Here is a 24,385-nt window from a genome sequence, read left to right as displayed (position 1 = left end):
GAAGATGTGTGTATCTGAAGAATGTTTGGGATAATATCCTCCTTGGGTGTTAATTCCTTTGCATACTCTGTTGGGTGTTGCAGAGCACAGCGTGAACTTCCATCTGCTGCTCTGCAGCAGAAGTTGTTGTTCCTACAGCAATCACCTGCTGCATACTTCACTTGACCATTGATCTGTTTGTTTTCAGAGCTGAGACGACCAAGATCAGAACCTTCCAGTTACTACAGTAGCGAGACTCAGAAAGATTACCCTGCACCCAAGAAACATAAGCTGAGCCCTGAATATTTTCAAGCCCGGCAAGAGAAGCTGCTTTCCACTGCACTGAGCCTGGAACAGCCGAGTGTGAGGAAGCAGAACTCCAGCTCTAAGCAGTCCACCACGGAGACAATCAGCCCCAGTGAAGGGATAAGGGACTACGGCCGGGAGCTCTCCCAGCACATCCCAGAAGCGGCTGGATACCGGGGCTCTGGTAGCCAAGCGGGCATCAAATGGAACCCAAAAGACATTTACATTGGTGTGTCTGCGGTGCAGTTAGTGGGGAGCCAGAAGAGCGCTGCACTGGGGAAGGACTCTGTGGGCCATCGGCTACGCCAGCGAGAGCAGATGAATGTGCTGATGTTGGCTGACAGGGAGTTAGTGGATGCAGAGCTCTTGTCCTATAGGGACAATACAGGGGATGAGGACTGCTTACGCCACATGGATGACTTGCAGGTAAACAGCCGTAGCACCGCAGCGGTGGTGCGGTCGGTGTGTAGTTTCTCCTGTTGTCAGAGGGTATCTTTTCACCCCGCACACAACGGTTGGTGGGTAGCAGCTGTCCATTGACACGTAGCTCTCACCAGACTTCTTAGGTTCCCCACGCACTCAGTGAGAAAATGGGCTGGGGATGTGGAACCCTGCAGTGCCTCGTCAGAAGGGATGGAAGTGAATGAGCGTTGGTTAACGACTTCTCTGCACTGCTGAGTGGCGCGGCTTTTCTCTGAGGCACAAAGCTGGGTTGTCACGTGCAAACACGAGGCTCTTGTTACCAGGCAGCAAAAGTTTGCTCTCCTCTCCCCCAGGTGAACATGATGACACTTGCAGAGCACATTATTGAAGCGACGCCTGACAGGATCAAGCGGGAGAATTTTGTGCCAATGGAGTCACCGCAGGTGGAGAGAGCAGAGAGTGCTGCCATGAGCACCACGATGAGCTGGCTGGCCAGTTACCTTGCTGATGTCGATCATCTGCCGAGTGCTGCACAGATAAGGTCGGTGCGAGTTGTGGCTTTGGGCTTTTTGGGTGGGCTGCATGCTGGGCAGCTGCAGGCGCTGTTTCTCAGTGGCGCTTAATGGGGGCGCTTCCAGCCAGGGGTGCACTCCTGCACAAACGTGTCACTGCCAACACAGCTGTGCATTCATGGAAGAATGAAAGTACGTGCAGGAGAGGAGGTGTAGCACAGTCATAACAATGCCACAAGGGCTGACTCCTAACTTCTTTTCCAGTGCCAAACCGATGCAGTGCAGTACAGGCAGGCTTAGAAATGCGGGGTGTTGGTTGGAGAGGCAGAGGGGAGCTTGAGCTTCTCCCTTAAGCTCACAAATGTTGAATTCCTTGTGTGTGATGCCAGTCCAGCTCCTTTTGAGCCAATAACTCCTCCTGTGGTTTGGTATTTCAGAAATCTGTATAGTGAACCCTTGACCCCTTCTTCAAACACCAGCTTGAGCCCTGCAGGCTCACCCATCAGTGAAATAGCTTTTGAGAAACCCAGCCTTCCTTCGGCAGCGGACTGGTCTGAATTTCTGAGTGCATCCACCAGCGAGAAGGTAGAAAATGAGTTTGCACAGTTGACTCTGTCTGATCATGAGCAGAGAGAGCTCTACGAAGCTGCCAAACTCGTCCAGACAGTCTTCAGGAAATATAAGGTACGTGGCCAGAACATAAAATATCTTCCTCGTTAGATGTGAGAGTACAGTTTGTTGCAGAATAACATGTGGGCAAAATCCACCCCAGGGACCAAGAAAAACCTGTTTCTGTCGTAACGTTTTCAGTGCTCTTAGCATTCACTTGTTGGTGTTTGCATAGCATCTGCTGTACCTGGGCGAGTATCCCATGTTGTGGCATGTGTTCTGTGCTGGCACAAGAAAATGTCCTCCAAGTGCAAGCTGTGGCAAGCTGCATGCTCAGCCCAGGGGTCGATTTTGAGGGTTTTCTCTCTGACATGAATTGGACGTAGAGACGTCTTTGGGAAATGCGTAGATGTGGATCAGACCATGTAACAGCAGCAGGAGGGATTTGGAAGTTGGTGCCCTGCGAGCTGCTGTTAAAAACCACTGTCCTGTTTTGGCGCAGTCTGATGATCGCTGCTCTGCTTTTCTGCACAGGGTCGTCCACTCCGGGAGCAGCAAGAGGTGGCTGCCGCTGTCATCCAGCGTTGCTACCGAAAATACAAACAGGTAATCAAGGAAGTCAGATTTTCTGAACCAAACAGGTGCCACAAACACAGCCTTCTGCAGTGGGAATTCCTCCTGGATGCATTTTACCCCGCTCAGGCAGAATCAGAAAGGGAAGAAAATGTGTATCCTGAATCTTAATTCAGAGGATGCTTCCTAGAAAGGATTTTGTTTTGCTGTGAGATAGAGGGCAGTAACATATCCTGTACTGGCCAACATGCATGCCTGGTGAGACTGTTCTCTGACTAGTTGCTTGCCAAATTTCATTGTGAAATTGAAGTTGGTTTTGCCTCGGATGAGGGCGAAGATGAAAAAAGAGGTTGTTTTATTTTGCACACCTAAACTTTTAAGCTATGGGAAGTCCTGTGCTAAAGCTCATTGCAGCTTGTTCCAGGACTGGGACTGTTCTCCAGTCTCTGGTTGGAGACAAGTTTTTAGGCTGAGTTCTCAACCCCAGAACAAGAAGTTTGTTTTGGTTTGGCTTGGGTTTTTTGGTGGAGGCTGCAGCCCACCTCGCTGCAGTCGCTGTGCCTTCGGCTCACGCTGTCTGCTCCACACAGGCACGGGGTGTAAAATGGAAGGCAAGATGCTGAACTCCTTTCCAGCCTTCAAAGCCATTTGTTTGAGAAGCATTTGTGGTGCCCGGTGACCGCATGGTGGTGGGCATTCAGACTGTCCTGTGTCGGTCCTGGAGCAATGCTTCCTGTAAACATGAAACTGAATTCCTTTCAAAGGCTGCTTGGCAAACTGTTCTGTCTGGGACCCTGGAATTTCCCAGAATCACATCTTTTTGAAAGAAGATGGGTTATTTTTTTTAAATATATATATATTTTTTCCAATTCTTTATTTGTAGAACTAACATTAACTGTGTATTTTCTGTTTCTCCCTAAGCTTACTTGGATAGCCTTGAAGGTAATACAAACACTGTTTTGGGAACCATTCCCGTTGGGTGAAAAGCTTTCACGCTCACTATAAAGCAGGAGAACCTGGCGTTTAGTGAAATGTTTTCATAGTGTCTGTGGCAGATAAATCACTGACAAACCAAACCTGTCCAGGAAGGGATGCAGGGGCTGCTGTGCCGCAGCGTGTCGGCATAGAGGGACGCTGGAAAAAGCAAATCTCCTGCTTCTGCAGAAGCCCATATAAGCAGTGATGGGCTGAGGTGCAGGCAGTGTTTGGAGTTCATTTCCAGAAGAGGAGCTTTCCTTTGCAGCTGCTCGTTAGCTGTCACTGTGATCTTTGCCTTGGCATTCAGGGACTGTAGGGGAACTCCCGTCCTACCCATGCAGCCACTGCTGTCTGTGCTCTGCCTGCTGCCCAGAGGGCTTTGACTGTTGGCCTATAGGATCACAGTGCCATGGATTCCTTAGACCACCGTCTCCTGTAGGGTGCTGCACCTGCTGGAGGCACAGCCACAATTACTTTGGTCACTGCCAATAATTTTCCACTGTAAAGACAGATTTTCCAGCTGTGCAGCCTCTTGCTTTAAGCATTCTGCAATCAGCTCAGCTTTTCCCAAAGCTCACCAGGATGCACGGCGTGCTTTTCCTGCAGGGAATGCATCCTCAGGTGATTTTCCATCCTCAGCTTCCTCCAGCACCACGGATTTGTACCAGCCAGGTGCTCTGTCGGGGCGAGGCAGAGGTTGGGCCATTTCTCCATCTGTCCTCTTCCCAGGGAGGGAAAAGAGGAGGAGGGGGAGTTGTGGGTGGCCCAGAGACTCAGGAGCAGAGCAGGTAACACCAACCGAGTGGGCCTTAGAGCAGAGTGTGAGCACTGCTGGGCTCTGTATGCAGACACTGATTTTCTCTTTCACACGCCGTGCTCTGCTGCTGTGTGACTGCATTACTGAGATCAGCACAGGCTATGAGGACATTGGAACAGTCGTAGCTCACGTCACCATTTCAGACTTAAACCCTTCTATTCAGGGGTTTGTAACTCAGCCACAGAAGTGCCCTCTGGGCTAAAAATTGGAAGGAAAACCACGGCCAACCTGTGAGCAGACTTATTTAAAACAGCTCATTTAAAACTGCAGCCTGATCTATTTGATTACAAATGTATAAAAGCAGGAGAAGGAAAAAAAAAAAAAAAAAGAACTAATGGCAAACTATAAGTGCACCTAATGACTGCTTCAATTCCAAAAAGTGAAATTTGGTAAATGGTGGTCTGTGATGGCATTGGAGGGGTTTCTTGCTGTGGGGTCATGTTGGGGATTTTTTTGTTCATTTGCTTTTTTGTTTTTGTTTTCCCACCGGACACAGAAAGCCCTTTAAAATACCTGCAGGCATTGCCCCACTCAGGGCTGTGTCTGTGTCCCATCTGCCCAATACAGAGAGCAGATGCCAGAGCTGCTGAAACGTCCCAGAACAGCAGGGAGTCACTCAGGTGTGAATGTGGCAAAGCTCTGTCGTAGTGTCAGTTCAGAGCTGTGAGAGCAACTTCTGTGTATTATTTTGCATCCCCATTACTCTTAAAAAAGATGGCTGTTAAAAATAGGTGTGGTGGTGTTTGATCTCTGTTAAGCAGCCACCTACTTGCTTGTTTTAAAAGGGGAAGGGTGTGCCGTACAGATTTGCTTTTAAAGGGTTCCTGCTTCAGTGGGAAGTGTGCGGGTAGAAGCAACATTGTGGGGCTGCAGAGGGTTTCCAATGTGTGTGACTGCTCGCAGAGCTCTGCAGGTTCAGTCAGGGCAGATAACAGACTTCCAACAGCAATTGGTTTTGCCTGTGCCATAGGCTCAGTTTTAGACTTGCTAAATTACTGTGGTTTTTGGTTTAAGTGAGAGTGGAATATTACTCCATTTGAGATGTTTGGATTGAGATGGGTCCATGAGCAACCCCAACGATTGCAGCGCTGTGTGATGGCAGTGACAAAGCTGGTCTAAGTTGGCTCTTCAAAATGTTGTCCTGGGACTGTGAAATACACCTGTGAATAGCAAAGCAGGTTCTGAAAGTAACTCCTTCAAAAGATACTCTTAAGTGAAGGCTTTAGTAAAGCTCTGCACCTATTTCACAGCTCTCATCCATCGGCTGTTGCCGTTTTTCTCAGAGTCCCAGTCAGTGAACAGGTGCTCATTGGCTTTCCGTTGTGTCTCAGTGGCACGAGAGCTTTTTGCTGTAGGAATTTGCTTCTCCCCGGGGTTTTTAGAGTGCCTCAGCCTCTCTTTGTTTCTCTCCTAGTATGCACTTTATAAAAAGATGACGCAAGCTGCCATTCTTATCCAGAGCAAATTCCGAAGCTATTATGAGCAGAAGAAATTCCAGCAGAGCCGACGGGCCGCAATGCTGATCCAGCAGTACTACCGCAGCTACAAAGAATGTGGGAAGAGGAGGCAGAACCGTCGGGCAGCCACCATTGTGCAGCAGAAACTCAGGTGAGCTGCCAGGGTGTAAGAAACCACCAGGAGCCGTGTGTGTCATTGCTTACCCCGGTCAGAGCTGTGCTGTCATGGACACGGCTGGCGGGATAAGTACCGTGGCTCGGAGGATAACTGTTCTTGCATTTAGTGCCAGTCCCCCCTTCTTTGTTTGTGCTTCAAAGTTGGGTTTTTTTTGTGTGTGTGTGTTTAGAAGCAGTCTGCTTACCAAGAAGCAGGACCAAGCTGCTCGCAAGATTATGCGGTTTTTACGACGCTGCCGCCACAGGTACGACATCACCCTCTGGGAAATGCCCTTCAGCACAGCAATGTGAGGTATTGGTGTGTGTCGGCAGTGAGTGCAGTGCAAAGCAGGGCAGAATCGATTCCATTCTGAGCTTGTATGGGATAACAAAGCGCAGCTGCTTTCAAGATGAGCTGGCAGAAAGGAAATCTCTGACAGGAATGCTGCTGAAAGGCAGTCATCGCACTGAGCTCCACTGCTGGTGTGGTAGAGCAGCCACGGTTGTGTTGGGCAGACTCGGAAGGGAGTTTGAGCAAAGGAAGACACAGCAAAGATTCTTAAAGCTGGACTTGAGGAAGTTTGAGGGGGAAAAAAAAAAGAGGTATTTGAAGGATGGCTACGATGTATGAGTGCTGCCCAGACCTGTATGCTGCACAGAGCATTTGTGGTACGTGCTGAGGAGCAAAATGCAGTAACATCTGGAATGCACCAGAAACAATTTCAGTGTGGTCACTCTCATCAAATACAGCTTCTTTATAACATAGATAAGTGGAATGTGCCAACAGAGCAGCAAAGTTAGTTCAGCCACTCCACGCAGACCTCAGCAGCTTGCAGTGCAGGTAGATAAGATGATGACTCCTCTACGCCACTGTGGGAACCTGAGTGTGCTTGCCCACATGCTTCCTTGTGCCTCGCACTGCTGCACCTGCTATGTGCAGGGTGTCTGTTCTGATTTCCCAGCTAAAAGACACCATACAGCATAGGCTGCAAACCTAAAATTGCCTGGACAGAAGTGAATTCAGATGCTTCTGACTCTACTCTCCATTCTCACCACACATGCATTTCATCCTCTAGCAGGTGGTCGGACAGTTGGCAAAGAAGCACAAATGGCTTCTCATTTTCAGCGGGGTGTGTGGAAGGGGCTGAAAGGTTTGGTTGTGTTCATTAGGCAGGTTGGTTCTGCTGAGGCAGAGACTTGGAACTTCCTTCTGCTTGAGGTCCAGGCAGTCCGTGGGGAAGCCCGCTGTGTTGTCGTCTGTGGAGGTTGCAGTGCACTCACACTGTTAGATCTCTGGCTGCCAGCTAACCTTGGCTCTTCAGGAGTGCCCATAGTTCCAGCAATTTTTCTTGCCTTCGGTTCGTTTTGTTCCTCGTTCTCAGCATTTCCTGTTCCTTTTGCAGTGCAAGACTTACTCATTGGCATCACTGAAGTTTGCAGGCAAATCCTTCCCTTTTGCCTATGCTCTGATCTTTCTTTTGAGCAGCAAAAGCTTTGCTTTTTCTTCTGAAATGAAAACAGTCACCTTCACGATCATGTACTTTCTCCAAGCAGTCACAAGCATTTTGGTCTGAACCCACCCTTGTTGCCCAGTCAGACAGAATTCCCTATGTTTGGAGACAATGATAGGTGCTCTGTGTCTGGAGCTCTTTTCGTAATGGATGAGTAGATGTTGCTGAAAATAAGAAGGATGTAAGTTTTGGTTGAGTGTATTTTTAGAGAAGATATTGGAGCTCTCATGGCTGAGTGTTAGCAGGCGGCACGGGGACAAAAGTGGTCATTCATCACCAGCAGTCATTCTGATAATCAGACACATCTTTTCCATTTAACTTTGAAATAAATAGTAGTCCATCTATTGTTATATTGACAAAAATCTGGCGAAGGATACGCATCAGCCATAACATGGTATCAACCTGACTCATCACTGAACCGCTGTTTGTAGAGAATGAGAAACAGAACTGTCCTGACCTCACAGCAGATCTTTGCCCATCCACATTCCTTGCCCAGACCTGTCAGCTGACATAACTTCCAACCCAAACTTTGCTGTGACAGCTGCTGTGGGTCGGCCTGGCTCCTGTCCTGTGTCAGACAGCCAAAGGTTTGCATATTTAATTGTGTGGGAAGGACTGCACCTATTCAGTGGCCTCCGACTAACTTAGAACTGTAAGGAAAATGGAGAGTTCCAAAGTGGGTTTGGGTTAGCTGAACAGAATCCATATATGGTCCACACAATCAGCTTTCACCAGGAAGATAATGCACTATTTCATATCCGTTCTCTGAATTGTATGAAAATGTGACTCTTCTTGGAAGTATCTACACCATTACTACTGTGATTACGATCTGCAGTATCTTCTGTGGAGTAGTGTTTGGATTGCAGGAAGGGAAGGCAGGATGCAGCTGGAAATACCATGGGGATGACAGTACTGGGTTTATTTTATTTATAACCTGCCCTAAAACACCTAAGCACAGGACTGCTCTTCCCTGGTAAAGAGAAGGAGTCCATTAGGCAGGAGGTGGGAAGGGTTCTTTCTCTCCAGGCAAGCAGAAGTGTTATCTCCTTCTCTGAAGTGAAACTCTTGGTAAGGTATGGTTATTGCCATGTGTGTGCTAATAGCTCTTTGGTATTGTTTTGCAATCTGAAGCCCACTGGTGGACCATAGGCTGTACAAAAGGGTGAGTGTAGCTGCCTGCTAGCCAGTTCCTCTCTTCCATTTTAAATATTTTTGCTTTCTGCTTGCTTGCATGGGGCTGCAGCCAAGATACGCCAGTAAGTTTCACCTCCATTAATTATATAAACAGAATCCTGTATAAACTAACCCTACTGCAATGACTAACACTGCTGCTTTTATAACAGGACAGAGCTCTGCAGTAGATGTTACCAATGCATGAGTGTGTGAAAAAGGACATGTGTATTCATCATGGGCATGCTTAGGGGTGGTGTTGATGGGATATTTTACGGGATCCAAAGTAACTGTTAGTACATCTTGGAACTCGACTGGGTCTGCACTGACACACTCTCACTGCGTAACGATGCCCTTTGTCGTGAGAAATGCAATGGCGTTCAGGCTAGAAGCTGCTGTGCAGGTGCAGCTTACACTAGATGGGTATTTGATTTTGCCTGAGCCACAGTGAAGTAGAAGAGCTCTTCATGCTCCTTTTCACAGCCTAAGATAGCTAAGCACCAATGCTTGTCTCCCAGAAGCTGCTCGTGGTAAGTTATACACCAGGTTGATTACTTTGCCAGGGCCAGCTCTTTGACAGCTGCTTCTCTAAGCTGTTACTGTCAGTCTGTGCTGTGGGAAAGAAAAGCAATGAATAAAAAATGCTGTAGCCCTTACAACAAGTGCTGCGTGAGCTTCTGCTGGATGTGCCACTCTCAGTGTGGACAGAGTGTGCTCTCCTGTGTGCTGGATCACACTGGCAGGCTGCTTTGCTGCCCAGCAGAAGGGTGGGTGCACACTGAAGCTTTCCAGCCCCACAGCTGCCTGATGTGCTTTGGCTCGCAGGCAGTTCCCAGTCAGAACTGGGGCTCCCAGTCAGAGAGCAGATGCTGCTGCAGTTGCAAGATGCACTGGGGCTGATCTGCGTTGCAGTCAGGGCAGTGGTACAGGAGACAGTGAGGAGGAGTCTGTGTGAAACCTTGGTGCACGAATGTTGGAAGCTTGCTCGTTCCATGAGTGGTTGTTGGGCAGTAATGAATTTTCTGTGAATACAAATCAAGGCTACTTTGTGCGTTTCAGCCTTTCATTAGTGTGTGTGCATGGGAAGGGGAGCAGCAGCACAGCTGCTGGGTGGCATTGGGTCCTCCACAGGGAGACTGAGTGCCCCAACAGCATTGGAAGTTTCGGTAAAAGCAGTCAAAATCTTTGAAGGAGCAATGGAATTAAAATGGCTTTGAGCCAGTGATGAGAAAAATACAGGCTCAGCAAAACCCAGCTCCTACGTGTAGCGTAGCTGTCTGCCCTTAGCTTTATGACAGCTGTCTGCAGGGACAGATTCTGGTGCTGGTAGCTTTCAAAGGAGGACTGTAATCGTATTCTCCAGATGAGATGCTGTAGGAGTAAGCACTGATATCCCGTGCTGGAGTGTGTCACAGCTTCTCATACCCGTCTGATGGTGAAGTGAGGAGCTCATGGGAATATCATTTTGCTGGTGCTAAATAATACAAGAACACATTGCAGACAGATGCATTTATGCCACGTATGGTGTTGGTAATGTCCTCCCTTTCCTGGTAGCTCAGTGTTTTATTTTTGAGGCAGCAATTTGTCATTCTGTACATTATTACAGCCAATGGTGCAGCCATTTGGATTTGCACCTAAAGCCCATCACCAAAGAAGCACAAATCAGGAAAAGTGTATCAGTCATGCAGAATTAACGTGTTCCGTGGTGAGGAATGGGCAGTATGTGAGGGGGGTAGGCTGTGACAACCTTAGTATATCTCAGCAAAAGTTGTTCTGGGTGCATAAGTGATGCTTTCCTTACTAAAGAGCATTTGGCTTTGCCTTCGTGTGATCTTTTTATTTGGCTTAAGTGTGCTTTCTTTCATTGCCTGGAAAAGGTTAACTATAAGATACCTACAAAATATCTCTCATGAAGTGTATCAGATGCTGTTCTGCCAAAAAAAACTCTGTTAGGGCAAATAATTCTTTGCTGCCTTGAGTTTGTATAGCAGTGTGTGTCCATCTGCTGCCTCTGCACGCACACATGAAAAGCTTTTTGGGCTCTCTGACAGGCACAGGCTGACATGTCCACACTTGGGAAGGAATGTCTGTCACACACAGTGGAGGCGTTCTGTACTCTGACTCTGCTCCTGCAGTCTGCCTATGCAGATAAATGGTCACAGTGTTTGTGTCCGTGTTTCAGTCTGAGATGAATTTTTTCGTTCATTTTCCTGGGTTGATTTGGGTTGCATTACACCAGGATCAGTGAAATGAGACGGGGAGAGGCTTCTTTTGTCCAACTCAAGTGAGACTAAATTTAGTGTAGAAGTTAAAGAACTTTACAGACGAAAAGGGTCTGGTGATTATTGCCTTTAAGTCATAGCTTTCATCCCAGGGAATGCAGCGTCAGCTGGCCTGGTGGAGTCATCCTCTGCATGAAGGAGACCTCTGTTGGGAGGTGCAGAACATGAACACAGATGTGTCTGCCTGAGCTGTGCCCTCTCCTCTGGGCTGGGATCAGCAGCAGATCCCGAGGTCTCTTTATGCTGGCTGCTCTCTTTGTGCCTGCAGCAAAACTTCTGTCCTCTCTAGGACAGAACAGGCCCAGCTGTTGCCACCTATGATGAGCAGAAAATATTCACTGGTGGCCTCTTTCATTTAGAAGGAGATTCTCCTTCCTTCTACCTCATCTCTTATTGTTTGATTAAATGCTGCTCTCCAGTTTGGGGAGTGTGCACACAGTGCCTGAACTCAGCTCCTCTGGTAAGTATAACTTTGTTTTGTGCCTGAGAAAACGACATTTGCTGTATTTGTTGTTCTCTGCATAACCTTCCCTTTCTTGGCATTTCAGTGACAAACCTTTTCCTACTCCACTACAGCCAGGACTTCTAGTTTATTTTATTCTGTTCTTTTAACACATGCAATTGCATTTAAGTGCCTGATTTCTTCTTGATAATATCGAGAATGGTGGAACGTTATAAGGAATTGATAAGTCCCATTTGCTCAAGTTTAAGAGAAAATACACTGGGCTATGCAGCACTCTGCTATACAGCTGTGCAGGTGCTATGCGGTACCTAAGAGAGACGTTTCCAAAGTAATTTCTTTTTTCATTTCCCTCTTGCAGGGGCTGAATGTGTTTGGAGCTCAAATGTGTGTGTTAAATTGCAGACCGCGCACTCTGGGGTGTCATTCTTATTGGGCCTTTCTGTCTTTTTTGTCTTGCAACCCAAATGAGATATCTGGAAAAAGGCAAGAGCTCCCTTTTCTTAAATGTCCCACAGGCTATTTCAGCTCTCAGAGCAACAGGTAACTTGCCAGAAAAGACTTCCCTGGCTCCTGCACCCCGTGCCTTACAGCGATCTTCAGCATTGCCAGAACTTACTGCTGTAAAACTCACAGATTCATTAAACATTTCCCTGGCTGGGCATTATGGAGTCAGTTTGACGAAGCAGCTTTGTGTTACGCTTTACCCATGAAGCCATTGTTTGCTGTAATTCTTTGTAAGTAGGCCTGATTCATCTGCTGACACACCCCCATACGAGACTCGGGAGGGCGCGTGGGGAGAGAAGCTGCTGCTCGCTTCTGGGGCTGTTGCTTTCCACATTGCTTCAGCACGTAATGATGCAACCTCCTTGTGGTGCCCGAGTACATCACGCTGCTCAGAGGGCAGAGGCTTGGTCTGACGGGGCTGTGCGGGGCGGGACGTGACGTAGCTCTCCGGTGTTGAGCTCAGAGGTGGAATCATCTTCTTGTCCCCTCTCGTCTGTCAGCACCACGGCCGTGATCCGGACCCCTTAGCAGTCACCATCTCTATTGCACGTGCTTTTTTCTGTCCATCTGCTCTTCAGTGATGGCTGAGGGAATGACTTTGTACTTCAGAGATGCTTACATCTAGAGGAAGTGTTACTTGAGGAGGTTTTTGCCGAACGCTTCATCGGTGCAAAAACGAGTGTGCGGTCCTTGTAGCTCTGTGCATGGTTCTAGTGGCTGTCAAAGGGAGGTGGTGCTTCTTGTTGGGAGCATTGGAACAGCCGCAGCCTGGTGCCCTTTCTGGTGTGCTCCGGCTTGCACTTGAACTCACCACCAGTCCTCGTGCAACTGGAGGTGCTTTCACAAGAGATCCAAGCCGGTGCTATGGACATCTGCTGAGGTCTGTACGCCATCTGTCAGCACGTGGCCTGCTGGTGAGATGTGCTCTCAGCTCTCCCACTTTCCTATTATTAAAACAAACAAAGGTTCACAGTTAGTCTGCCAAACAAGACTGCAATATCTTCTCTGAGAACATTCTTCTTTTCTGCAGTAGTCTGCACTATTCTGAACAATCCATTAGTGTGCTTTCCCTTAGAGTACTTTATTAGTGCTTGTAACTGCAAGTCCTACACTTTGGCCTTCTTCCTTTATCTGAATTTTGAGAGTAGAGATACAGGACCCAAGGTGGATTGCCTTCCAGCATGCAGGCAGTGCTGTACTGCTCACTTAAAAGCTGTCCTAGCAGCACTTCATCAGTGTGTTTTTATTTTTAAGGGTCCTGCCTTGTCCAGAGTGTTTTTCCCCAGTCAAGTTATTTTTTAACTGCATTTGAAAATGTAGGAGGTTTATTATGCAGAGGATTAGCAAAGAGGAGATGCTGACCCCAGGCTCGTGTTGACACTTTATATTGCAGTAACAAAATGGAAGCAAAGATCTGAGTAAAGAACTACTTGAGTTCCACTCTGGCTGTGCTGTGCTGCAGTTTCTCAGATTTTGCCTGAGCCACAGTGAAGTAGAAGAGCATCTCAGGGCATCCTTGGGCCTTACTCTGCAGAGTGAGGGAGAGGGAACACCAGCCACAGGCTGCAGGTCTTCCTGTACACTGGCTGGTGCAGTGGGCGAATGAAGGACTCCCAGTACCTATCTGCACTCCTATAAGTGCCCGATTTTGTTTACTACACACAGAGGTTAGTTTAATTAAAAACAGATGCAGTAGCTTAATAAGTTGGGATGGCCAGCATCTTGAAGTTTATAAATGTGGTGGAATTCATAGTTTCTTTCAAGCCATTCTGTACTGAGCAGCATCTCTCAGTGGTGCACGTGACAAATGTTCAAGGGCTGTAACTGTACTGTAGGGCAGTGCAATACTGGTGTGTTCTTGGGCTTTTAAGCAACAATTATTGCACTTGCAGAATTTTTTATAAGCCTGAAAATCTGTAAATCGATGTAAAACACATTTAACCAAGGAAAGCATTGTATGTTTCTCAATAGATCTGTGCTAGTGCAAATGTTGAGTGTAATGGTAACTTGTAATACAGTAACCAGTAATATAGTATAGCTATAACAACTCGCCTTGGCATGTATGTTCCAGTTAAATAGATCCAGTAGGTCTGCACCAGTACAGATATTGCATGCTGTAGGTTGAAGTTTGCAGCAAAGCATGTCTTGCATTCTTCCTGCAAAAATGCTTTGTTAGCGTAGACCTTGCATGTTGAAGTGCTAAAGTGAGGTGTAGCATGTCTCAGTGAAAGAGCCACTAGCTTAAATAATGTGCATGTTCTCAGTAAGAGATCTACAATAACTGCTTAATGTTACATTGCAGTACTGAAGTGCAACAGAAAACACTTGGAAGTTGCACTGCTAATCATGCGTTAATAGATGGTATCTTGAACATATGTGTAGTTAATCTAAATCTTAAAAATAGACTACTGCCCAGAGGCACATGTTTTTCTAGTACAGCAATCACCTTGGTGCATTTTCTGTTCTAAGTGGTGCAGCAAGAGAAACATTACAGATTTCAAAGGAGAGGCTGCTTTTCTGTTACAAGAAAACTAAATATACTGAAGATGGTCAAATCGTCATTTGTGAACATTTTCAGTTCACTGCACCAGCTCTCATGTGTTTCCTGTAGTGAAGGGATGATGTGGACTTACCAGCAGGTAACACCAGAATACATCACAACCCCCTGGAGGCGAGCAGGGCTTTGCTGTCTTCTGTGTGATGCTGAAGCCCTCACTCAGAGCTCTGATGTCTGGAGAGCCACGATTTCCCTGTAGAAAACATCACTGTAAAGCTGTAGGAGGAAGTGAGGCTCAGCACAGCACTACCCAAGTAGGCAGTCAGAGCGCGTGGTGCTGCTTGCTGCCTTGCCCTTACCTCTGCCAGGGAATCAGAGCAGTTCTTGGCAACCAGGAGAGCTGTATCGAGGCTTCCTCTCTGCCAGACTTGGGTTTCAGGAGTGCCAGGGCCTCTTGAAGGTAGGTCTTCAGGCTCTGAAAATGGCACGCACATCTGCACTGGCAGAGCACTCTGTCCTTCCAGGCATGATATTCTCCAACAGTGTGAGATAACCAGCAAAGGTCTGACCTTGCTTATATCAGTCAGTGTGATTCGTTCATGGGCTCCTGTTTCCCCCAGGTTTCACAAGCTGAGTGTCTGTGAGTGCTGGAGCTGCCAGTAAGCTCAGAGTTAAAGCAGCCAGCTCCTCCTGCCTGCTGTAATTGTATATACAGAAAGGTAAATAAAGCAGTGACATGGAGGTCAGTTCACACCCTGAGCAAGCTGGTAGAAGAGCCAAAAGATAACGTATGAGTAGAGGCTGCTTAAAGAGGCTGCAAACTGACATTCCTGCTACTTAGCTCTCCTGATACCTCTTAGTATCTAGTTTATATTTACTTGGCCTTCACTAAATTTGTTCACTTTTAGTTGGATTCTGTTGCATGGATTTGCTGCCCTGATGAGATTCTGCATATCAAACCTTGGTTACCCATCCTTCCAAGTTTTAACTGGAGTAATTGGGCACATGCAGGCTCAGCTACATCACCTTAATTTAAGCTGCCTTCTACTCCTTAGGGGCGAGCCTCCCCTGGCAGGGCAGGAGGGAAGGCAGAGGAAGCAGGCAGGGCGTAGGGATCGGGAGCTGCGTGCTGCAGGTGTGCAGCCTGCCCAGCTCTGCTGCACCGCCTTCAGGTACAGGGGCTGCCCAGGAAGCCCAGGTCCGTTTGGTTGGGCTCCTTTGCAGGGAGCCTTTGCTGATACGCATACCACATCAGTGCCACAACGAGGGCATGTTAGATCAGTAGCTGGAAATCAGGGTATGTGTCCAAATGTGTGTTGTCTCTGATTTCTGCTGTCCCACTCTTGCGCTTCCAACTGTTTACGGTGTCAGGAGCACATTGCCCTGCTGTCATTGCTCTGGGAGTTGTGTCTTTTGTACTGGAAGTTAGAGGGAGGAATCGCTTTGATTTATCTGCACTGAAGGCGTTTTGGATTAGAAGTGTTATATAGCTCCTCTTTGTTTTTTCAGAGTGAAAGAATTGAAAAAGGCCAAGGAACTTGAAGATAAGCAGCAGCATCCCGTAGCAATGTGACATTGCTTCTCAGACTGTTTTCATTTTCTGTTTTTAGCAGAGACATGCAACAACAACAAAAATACCCACTGCAGTTCTGGAAATACCATCTGCAGGATTTTAACAGTAATGTTTTGGTCATTGCATTTGCACTTTCATGGACAACATTTAATTTGTTCAGCAAGACATCTTGGAACTCAATCTTCTGTTGGATCATAGGGATAAAAAAAGACACCAGGAAGAATTTGTGAGTTGCTTCATTCTCCAAGAAGGAAGAAGCGATTAATTATCCTTTTCATATAGGGCTGTATTGAACAACATGTGGAACTGTACAAATATTATACCAAAAATATTGTTAAGAAAAGGTGGGAATGCACAAGCAACACAAGAATGCTGTTCCTGCACTTGTCGGTCATCTCCAAGAAACTGAAGCTTTGAGAGTCTCAGTGGAGGGGCTTAGATCAGTACGTCTTTATTGGGTCCATGCATCCTCATTTCTTCGCACATCTGTCCTTTGTGTTTTATTTAAATCTCTACAGCACACTTAATGCAACTTTTTAACTCTGCAGGTTTTTAATACATCCCGTGGGAGCTTTTGGAAGGGGTTGGCATGTCAGATAAACGGGTAACGTGCAAGGAGCAGAGAGAGCAACTTCAGCGAGTTTTACAAAGTTTCTTTTTGGTGTTTTTACTCTAGAACCTGCAAAAACGTATCGATTGCCATGTGTTTCCTCCCATGTTCAGCACTTTATTTTCTAGCCTTACTTTCACGTACTGTTACTTTAATTAAGTTCTTAGAATAATTTGCAAGACATGTAGCTTTTTGTCCTAAGTAACTGTCAAACCTCTTGTCCTTTTGCAGAGTCACGTACATTTGTTGCCTGGACATTTTATACCACCTAAAGAGCAGAGTGGTGCTGCATTCTGGCCAGTAAATTTCTTTTTTTTGGCTCTTTCATCAAATCTGGGCAGTTTCTGTATATATAGAAGGTAGAAATGGAAAATGAGAAAAAAATATTTGAAAGGGAATATATTGATTAATTACTAAATATTTTATTCATAAAGGGTCAATAACTTGGCAAGATAAAATTATTATTTGTATAGTTTTGTCTGAATGAACGAGAAGAGTGTGGATGTATTGTTTGTACATATTGTATATATTAAAACAGAGATATGTGCATGAACTCAAGAAAAAGAAATGAACAAAAGCAAAGCATTAGTGGCTATGGTCTGTAAAATGAAACAAAAACTTTATTTCACTATAAGAAACTTTATTTTAAATGTTCTTTAGAAGAACATTTTTGCTAAAGCATGACTAAATGGCAAAAAGAGCTGCTGTATTTAGACTTAGGAAAAAAAGGCAGAGCAACATTACTTAAAAAAAAAAGAAAGAAAAAAAAAAGGATATGTTTACATTTGATTTTGGCTACCAGGAGTTCGGTTTGGTTCAGTTTCCGTTCTTTATTCCTTCCTTCTTTTTGCCCCCCTGTCTCTTTTTTCCTTTTTGTTCAATTTTTTTGCCAATGGTGCCAAGTAATGTGAATGCTAATATTGCTTCAGAAAATGACGTTACTTTTGCAAAGCAGATAATCATAAAAGTACAAAAACGTATCTAGCTTAACACCATACACTCACTCCAATAAAGAACACTTAGAATGAATATAAAATGAAGAAAAAAAAAAAAAAGAAATAGTATGAAAGTAGAAAATCTCTCACATTTTCATATCTCCTGCTGGACGTCAGAAAACATAACAAAAATTGCACAAAAAATTAAAAAAAAAAAAACTAAGCAAAACAACAACAACAACAACAAAAAAAGATGCAAACTGATCTCGTAGGGGTGTCATGGTATATTGCTATTTCCACATAGTGAGGAGCCAAAGAAACCAGTGCTGTTGTTTTTATAAATCGAAGTACTGATGGAAAACTGTCGCAGATGCTCAGCGGTGGGGAGGGGGCTGAGCCCGGCCGCACAGGAAGGGGAGAGAAGCGGTTCTGCAGCCGCCGCCGGGGGGGCTTCGCGCTCCCGTCGGGGGGCAGAAGCTGCTGCTCTGTGTCTGTTCTGCTGGCGGCGCTGCGGGTCTCTGAGCGGACCGATGTCCCTTTGGGATTGTTCCTATTGGAAAAACCGTTCTGGCTCGATCCCGGCCACCAACTGCAGTGTTTAAACGGAAGGCTTTCCGCGAAGCCTAAAAATACTCACACAAAAGAAGCTTTTAAACTGGTGTCTTTAAAAGAAGAGTAAAAACAAAGATTGTGGCAAAAAACAAACACGAAAACAAACCTGGGGTCAGTGCTCTTGGTGCCTTTTCTATAATTGTACCTGTTTTTAATTACTTCTTTTCACTGCCAGCATTGAATTACAGTAGGTGTGTGCTATAGCTCATTATCAGAATTCTATTGTACATTTCTGAATTGCTGCTTTATGACCTGATTCAATTAAAAAAAAAAAAGGTAAAACCGAATGGTTCTCATGCTGTGGCTTTGGGCAGCTCATAACCTCCATTTATTGTATGGAATCAGGACTTTACCTGTTAAATTGTCCTTACACACAAAACCAGAAATGCAGAAGAATCTCCTTTGCGATGGATAGGAAATGCTCTGTATTAACACTGGAGGAACTCTGATATTCTGGAACCGAAGCGTTGCTCCACACATCAGCCAGTTGTGACGATACGAACCGACCTTTTCCTAACAAGAGTAGTGACCTCAGTGGAAATATTTTAATTCCCTGTATTCAGAAAAATGATTCAGTAATATACAGAGCTATTTCAAATTACTCTTCCAGATCCATGGGCCTGGTGGTGTATCTACTAACCTAGATCCTGCTACAGCACAACGTTTGAGCGTGTACTTGGTGTTAAACATGCAAGCAGTTCCGCAGGGTCAGCAGAAATACTTGCCTGCTTGAAGCCAAGTACAGCTTCTAAGTGCTTTGTTGTGTCGGGTCATAACCCTTCAGTGCATCCCCGGGGAGTTACGGAGACTCCCCCTGAAGTGAAGTGATTCGCTCACCCTTTTCTCCATTGTGGAACTTGTGTTCTCACAGAAGATAAACTAAGTGCAGCTTCCCGGGAAGGTTCAGATTCCCAAGTGCCAGGAGCCAAACCTTCTGTCTTCTGATCGTGGAATTGCTCCTTTGTGAAACGCATTTGACAGCAGTAATACTGTGTGAAAGAAATACAAAATATAACATGAACCCCCTCTCTGGTTGCACGCTTATGGCAGTTCCACACAATAGCTGGTGCCCAATGGGGGGTCCCCAAGACTTGCATGTAAAACTAGTATAGATGTCTTCTCTTTTGTAAGTTTTATTTTTGTAACCGTGCATGTAAAGCATCACTGAATCAATGGATCTGTTGAAGAACTCAGCTGCTGGAACCATGCAAAATGTTTTGAATTGCCCTTAAAATATGGAAAATGTTTTCTGAATGCTTTATATTCTTTCTGCTGTAAATTAAAAACAAAGAAAATTTCCCCATACAAAGCGTCTGCCTTTTTTTACTCAGTCTCTTCTGTTCCAGTTTGAAAAGGTGACGTTTCCCCTTAGTCGCTGTAAGTAACCACAAAATAATGTGTTCTGTAAACGCCATCTGGTTTCCTCCTGGTTCTAACCGGAACGGTCCAAAGTCTGGCCGCCTCCGGGTCTGCAGCCTTTGGGATTCCCTGCAGGCACCAATGCAGCCTCCGGATCTTCGGCCCTTTCTGCTTCTGCATTCCGGTCTGCAGCCTTTGGGATTCCCTGCAGGCACCAATGCAGCCTCCGGATCTTCGGCCCTTTCTGCTTCTGCATTCCGGTCTGCAGCCTCCCACCGGGCACGGAGCGCACAGCCGGGAGGAGCTCCCCCAGGTCTGCAGAGCGCTGTGCCGCAGCAGCTCCGCTCAGCTGAAGAGAAAGCGTGCGATGCCCGCTGCCCCCGCTGCCTCACCGCCAACAGAAGCTTTTGCTGTTGCACGTTGGCTGCTCTTACAACAAAAAGAGCTGTTTTAGATCTCTGGTGCCGAGTAACGTTCCTCTCCAGCTGTCCCCAAACACGGGTTCAGCCCAGCTGCAGCTTTGCTCGGTGGAAATCAATTTCCAAGCCGATATGACATGCAGGATTTTTTTAAAGTTGTAGAATACTCTTAAAGTTCCATCTGGTGATGACACTGCATGTCTGTAAATATTTGACCAGCCCTTGGCCATAGAATCATAGAATCATAGAATCGCTAAGGTTGGAAGAGACCTACAGGATCATCCAGACCAATCATTCACCCTTCACCAATGGTTCTCGCTAAACCACATCCCTCAACACAACATCCAAACGCTCTTTGAACACCAGTTCTGCTCGGGTTCTCTGTCACAGCTTAAAGCAGTTCTGCCCAATAGGTGTGCGCTGATGGGGGCTGAGGAGCTTTGCTGAGTCGGTTTTTGCAGCAGAACGACTCCCTGTGTGGGACACAGCGCCGGGCGCTGCTGGAAGTGGCGCAGCTGGCACTGCGCAGAGCAGGGCAAGTCCTGGGAGCACCCACGAGGTTTGCAAATGCAGAAACCTAGCGGCTAACACTTAATATCACGGTAACAGTGGTCAGTGAGAGTTAAAAGCCACCTATTGCACTGGACAGATAACGTAAGTTGTATGAACCGATCCTCAATAACGCAACTGTTGTACGCGCCTGCGAGGCTGCCCTGGCAGAGAAAAGCAGCCTCAATAAGAGAACCACCCGCCCCGTCACACCGTCCCAGCGCCGCTATGAGCAAATCGTTCCAACGCAACCCCACCCCGCGCCCCGCCCTGTGGGCGTGGCTCGCCTGCCCCCGTGACGTCACATCCGGGCGCCGCGGGGTAGCTCGCACTTCCTGTCGGGTCCCTTCCGAACGCTTTGGGTGCGCAGCGGCTCCGTCCCCGCGGCAGGATGTGAGTACGGAGCTGCGCCTCGGAATCCCCAGCGGGCGGGGAACGACTCAGGAGGGACGGCGGGGAGGCCGGCCGCAGCCGGGAGGGTGAAGCAGGAACAGCGGGCGGCTCGGCCCGGCCCAGCTCGGGCTGCTGCTCTCGGCCGGGTTCCGCCCGTGGGTGGAGGCTTCCCGAGGCGGCTGCGCTCCGAGCCGAGAGGCCGAGCGCTGCCTTCGCTTGGACTGCGCACCTCGAGCCGCCGAGCGGGCCGGGTGCCAGAGCCTTTAGCTGCTGCTGGAGGCGGTGGGGGGGTATCCTGTCCGGCTTCCCCGTGACAATGTAGGCAGCTTTGCCAACTTACAGAGTCTTTCCTGAAAGCACTGCCGATGTAGGCAAAGAAATGAGAGGCGACTTTTTCTTGTGTGTGTTCTGTTTGGAGCCTCAGAAAGCAGTTTCTAAATATTTATAGCAATAAAACAGCACGGAACGTGTGACCTGAGTACCAAAACATAGGAGTGATTATCGGGTCAAACATGGGCTGCTCTTGAGCCTTGTGTTGTTATCGTAGGGTATTTGGGTATGGGTCCCTGTGCATGTCCACTTCCTTTAAATCTAGATTTGAATTTAGTGCCCAAATATGTAAAGATAAACAACACTCGGGTTCAACCCTCTGGATATCAGGTTGCACTGAACAATACATGCTTTTGATGCAGAAAAAAGGAAAACATGGAAAAGCAAATAGAGTTCTGGAGCTATACAACAGAAAGTCATTAAAGCTGTGAGCAGAGCATGAGAAATGCATACAGGGACTCCTGCATTGATTACAGCAATGCACAGTGTAGTACTCTGAGTAACAAGAATTTGACTGCCTGGGGTTAGGAGCTCAAAGCTGACTGGAGGTTAACTGTTCTGTACACCAAATGCATTTTCCTTGTGCTTTCTCTTGCTCAATATCAACTGTTTCAAAAGAATAGAGACAGACAACCGCTCTGTGTAAGAACGCAGAACAACCGTGAAAGTTCCTGTACTTTGGTAATTGGTTTTGAAGCTTATAGTTTGTTACTGAAAAACAGAATGCTACTGAGCCTGCGCTTGCTCGAGAACCTGAGCCCCTTCTGAGCACTACAGGAGTTGCCATATACTTTAATATAGACTATTGTATTAGCTAATCACTACTCTCTTTTAGTACATCAGTCAATTCATTGGCAAGAGATTTAGGATGCACTTTGACTTAGACCTATAGCCAGCTGCTAAAACATCACTTTTCCAAAAGAAAATGAAACTTCTCTAAGATTATTCCAGGAATCAAAGTTTCCTGTTTTCAGGAAGGTCAGATAACTTGTTCATTGTAAGCCTGTCAACTTGAAAGCAAAATCTCTAAGAAAAACTAAGCAGAATACCAATGGCTTTCTTTACTGCAGGTCAGCCAATGTCCCTGGAAACACAAATGTGCCTGCTGGCAGTAACCGTCGACTTCAGCAAACTCAACATCAAGTAGATGAGGTAAAAAAATCCAGTTAGATAAGTGTAATTGTTTTCCTCAATAAAATCTGGTATCTAGAATAAATATACGGGCCAAAGTAGCTATTCCTTGATATGAAGTTGAAACCTTTTATAATTCGTCTTTCTTTGTTGTATCTGTCACCTTAACTCCATTCCAGCTGCAGTAAACGGAGAAAAGTTACCAGTGCCCAAATGCTAGCTGGGAACTCAGAGCTTGCTGCTTTGGGAAGACAAGCAGCTTTGTTTTTACAGAGAACAAGCTTGCTTCTCTTCATTAGCAAAGAAAGTTTACCTCTAAATACGACATGTCCCGATTCCTGGGGAGGCCAAGAGCCAGTCTGGCTGCTAACATTGTTTTTTGACATATGGTTGACTATCGTGCTTGAATGCCTCAAGTCATTCTGGCACTAGTCAGGAATTACATCCCAGGTTCAAGGGAATATCAGCACAACTGGCAATACTGACACTGAGAAGTAGGCACTAGGGACTTCCAGCTGCAGGTGAATTTCAGGCTTATGTTTGGATACCCTAAAAGGCGTGTTCCTGCTCCTTAGATGAGAACATCTGTTGCCTGCAAATGAATTTTATAATGATTAATAAAGCTGATAACTTACTGATGTAGGTTGTTGACATCATGAGGGTGAATGTGGACAAGGTGCTGGAAAGAGATCAGAAGTTGTCGGAGTTGGATGACCGTGCTGATGCGCTGCAAGCGGGAGCTTCCCAGTTTGAGACCAGTGCAGCCAAGCTGAAAAGAAAGTATTGGTGGAAGAACTGTAAGGTAATCGTGGCATAATACACTTAGAGTATTCAGTATCACAATTAACAGTGTTACAGTCAGCATCTCAAAAGAGGTAAAAGGGACTTCAGGCAGTGTTCATTTTTATAGCATCTAGTTTTAAAGCACGGCAGTGGTTAGGTGAAGTAACTGAAAGGTGGATTACCAGCCGTGCCACTTGATACAAGGCCTCGTGTGAGCAGGTAATGGCCAGAGGGAAATGCTGCAATGATCTGAGGCTTTGGGGTACAGGAGGAAAAGGCTAAAAATGCATATTAATGTGCAAGCAAGCAGAATGAGCTCACTCAGTCTCCTTATAGTTGTAGCTGTTGGCAGAGGTTGGAATCCTCATTGATGAGCAACAAAGACAACAGAAAATGTGGTGTAGAGTTAGAGGAGGTATGATTTTTTAAGTTCTTTATTCCTGCTGTGTGTTTGCCTGCATGGAGTCACAGTAGAAAGGAACTTGGTCTACTCTGATTTGCCTGTGTTACAAAACCTACCATCTCTAGGTAGTAACAGTGAGGCAAGACTGCATACGGAAAAGGTTTTAATTGCCGTGCTAGGTCTACCACACCAAGTGAAAGTGCTTTGCAAGGGCTGCTGTCCTGTACTCTGAAGGCTATTGAATGCTGCTGTGCAGTTTGTATTAAGTGACGAGTGACTTTTTCTTCACAGATGTGGGCAATATTGATAGCTGTTGTTGTCATAATCATCATCATCATTATTGGTAAGTTTCAGCAGAACGGGGATTTCTTTGAGTTAGAGTAGATGGGCTTAATTGGCCAGCTGGTGAAACTCAGCAGCAGGTGGGACACTCCATATTGAGTTACAGACAACACTGCATTCAAACAGCAGCGTCTGCTTTCACTGCTGTTGACTGCAAGGAGTGGTAAGCCCCTGCTGCAAAGCCCTATTAACTGAGTCCCAAACAGCTGTGTAGGTGAGACCCCCTACAGAGCAAACAGCGCTGCTCACACAGCTGTGCACTGTGAGTGTGCAGAGCCACCGCGTCCCCCTCACCTGCAGCATTCAGAGCCCATAACGTGTGGGGTTGTTACTGCAGAGGGCTGACAGGGAAGCACTCAGACGGCGTCTGTTTTTCTTTTTGTAGTTGTGAGCGTGTCCAAATGAGTTACGGGAGGAACCCCTCACACCGAAGGTGCCTTTCCTCAGCCTTCCTGCTCCAAACCCGCTGCACTCTCAGCCCGTCTACTGCTGTTTAAAGCGAAACTCTTCTGATGATTGAAACGTTAACTTTACCTGGTTGCCTTAAGACACTCCTGTCAGTTACTAACAGCCACCGCCCGCCGCCCGTACAGTGCCTCGGTGAGCCGGAGCGCGGCGCCGGTGAGGAGGATCGGATCCTGGGGGCCGCGTTCGTCCTCAGTCCTCCTCACCCGCCCGCCGCGCCGCAGTGCCATTGCGGGGGGTCTGC

At 46.6% G+C, this 24,385-nt stretch overlaps 2 protein-coding genes and 1 long non-coding RNA gene across 17 annotated transcripts in view; 2 read left to right on the top strand and 1 right to left on the bottom strand.

Moving 5' to 3' along the window:
• The window catches only part of CAMTA1 (calmodulin binding transcription activator 1), a 224,029-nt gene extending 204,757 nt beyond the window's left edge, over positions 1-19,272 (top strand). For 2 of the 15 annotated variants that reach the window (XM_040651217.2, XM_040651213.2), the window contains 10 exons: positions 188-711; positions 1,062-1,249; positions 1,658-1,904; positions 2,364-2,435; positions 3,324-3,344; positions 5,612-5,805; positions 6,002-6,076; positions 8,453-8,483; positions 11,595-11,776; positions 15,747-19,272. In XM_040651217.2, the coding sequence (XP_040507151.1) occupies positions 188-711; positions 1,062-1,249; positions 1,658-1,904; positions 2,364-2,435; positions 3,324-3,344; positions 5,612-5,805; positions 6,002-6,076; positions 8,453-8,483; positions 11,595-11,776; positions 15,747-15,810 (1,598 nt within the window). In that variant the 3' untranslated portion in view covers positions 15,811-19,272. Of the gene's footprint in view, positions 1-187; positions 712-1,061; positions 1,250-1,657; positions 1,905-2,363; positions 2,436-3,323; positions 3,345-5,611; positions 5,806-6,001; positions 6,077-8,424; positions 8,484-8,564; positions 8,578-11,594; positions 11,777-15,746 lie in introns of all 15 variants that reach the window. The other 13 variants (XM_040651218.2, XM_046903189.1, XM_040651225.2 and 10 more) reach the window with 9 other exon arrangements.
• Positions 10,014-14,741, bottom strand: LOC121107364. Its single transcript, XR_005841385.2, has 3 exons — positions 14,597-14,741; positions 14,374-14,490; positions 10,014-12,684 (listed from the first exon to the last, which is right to left on the bottom strand). It is a non-coding gene; the product is annotated as an uncharacterized LOC121107364 (long non-coding RNA).
• Positions 19,273-20,608: 1,336 nt separating the features above from the next.
• VAMP3 (vesicle-associated membrane protein 3) lies at positions 20,609-24,374 on the top strand. Its single transcript, NM_001039489.1, has 5 exons — positions 20,609-20,687; positions 22,088-22,169; positions 22,792-22,950; positions 23,626-23,677; positions 24,062-24,374. Coding segments are annotated over exons 1-5 (315 nt in total). The 5' UTR covers positions 20,609-20,685; the 3' UTR covers positions 24,082-24,374.
• Positions 24,375-24,385: the final 11 nt, after the last annotated feature.

This window comes from Gallus gallus, chromosome 21, assembly GCF_016699485.2.
Source record: "Gallus gallus isolate bGalGal1 chromosome 21, bGalGal1.mat.broiler.GRCg7b, whole genome shotgun sequence".
Lineage (NCBI taxonomy): Eukaryota > Metazoa > Chordata > Aves > Galliformes > Phasianidae > Gallus > Gallus gallus.
Note: the sequence above shows the minus strand (reverse complement) of the source record. Positions and strands in the feature narration are given on the sequence as shown.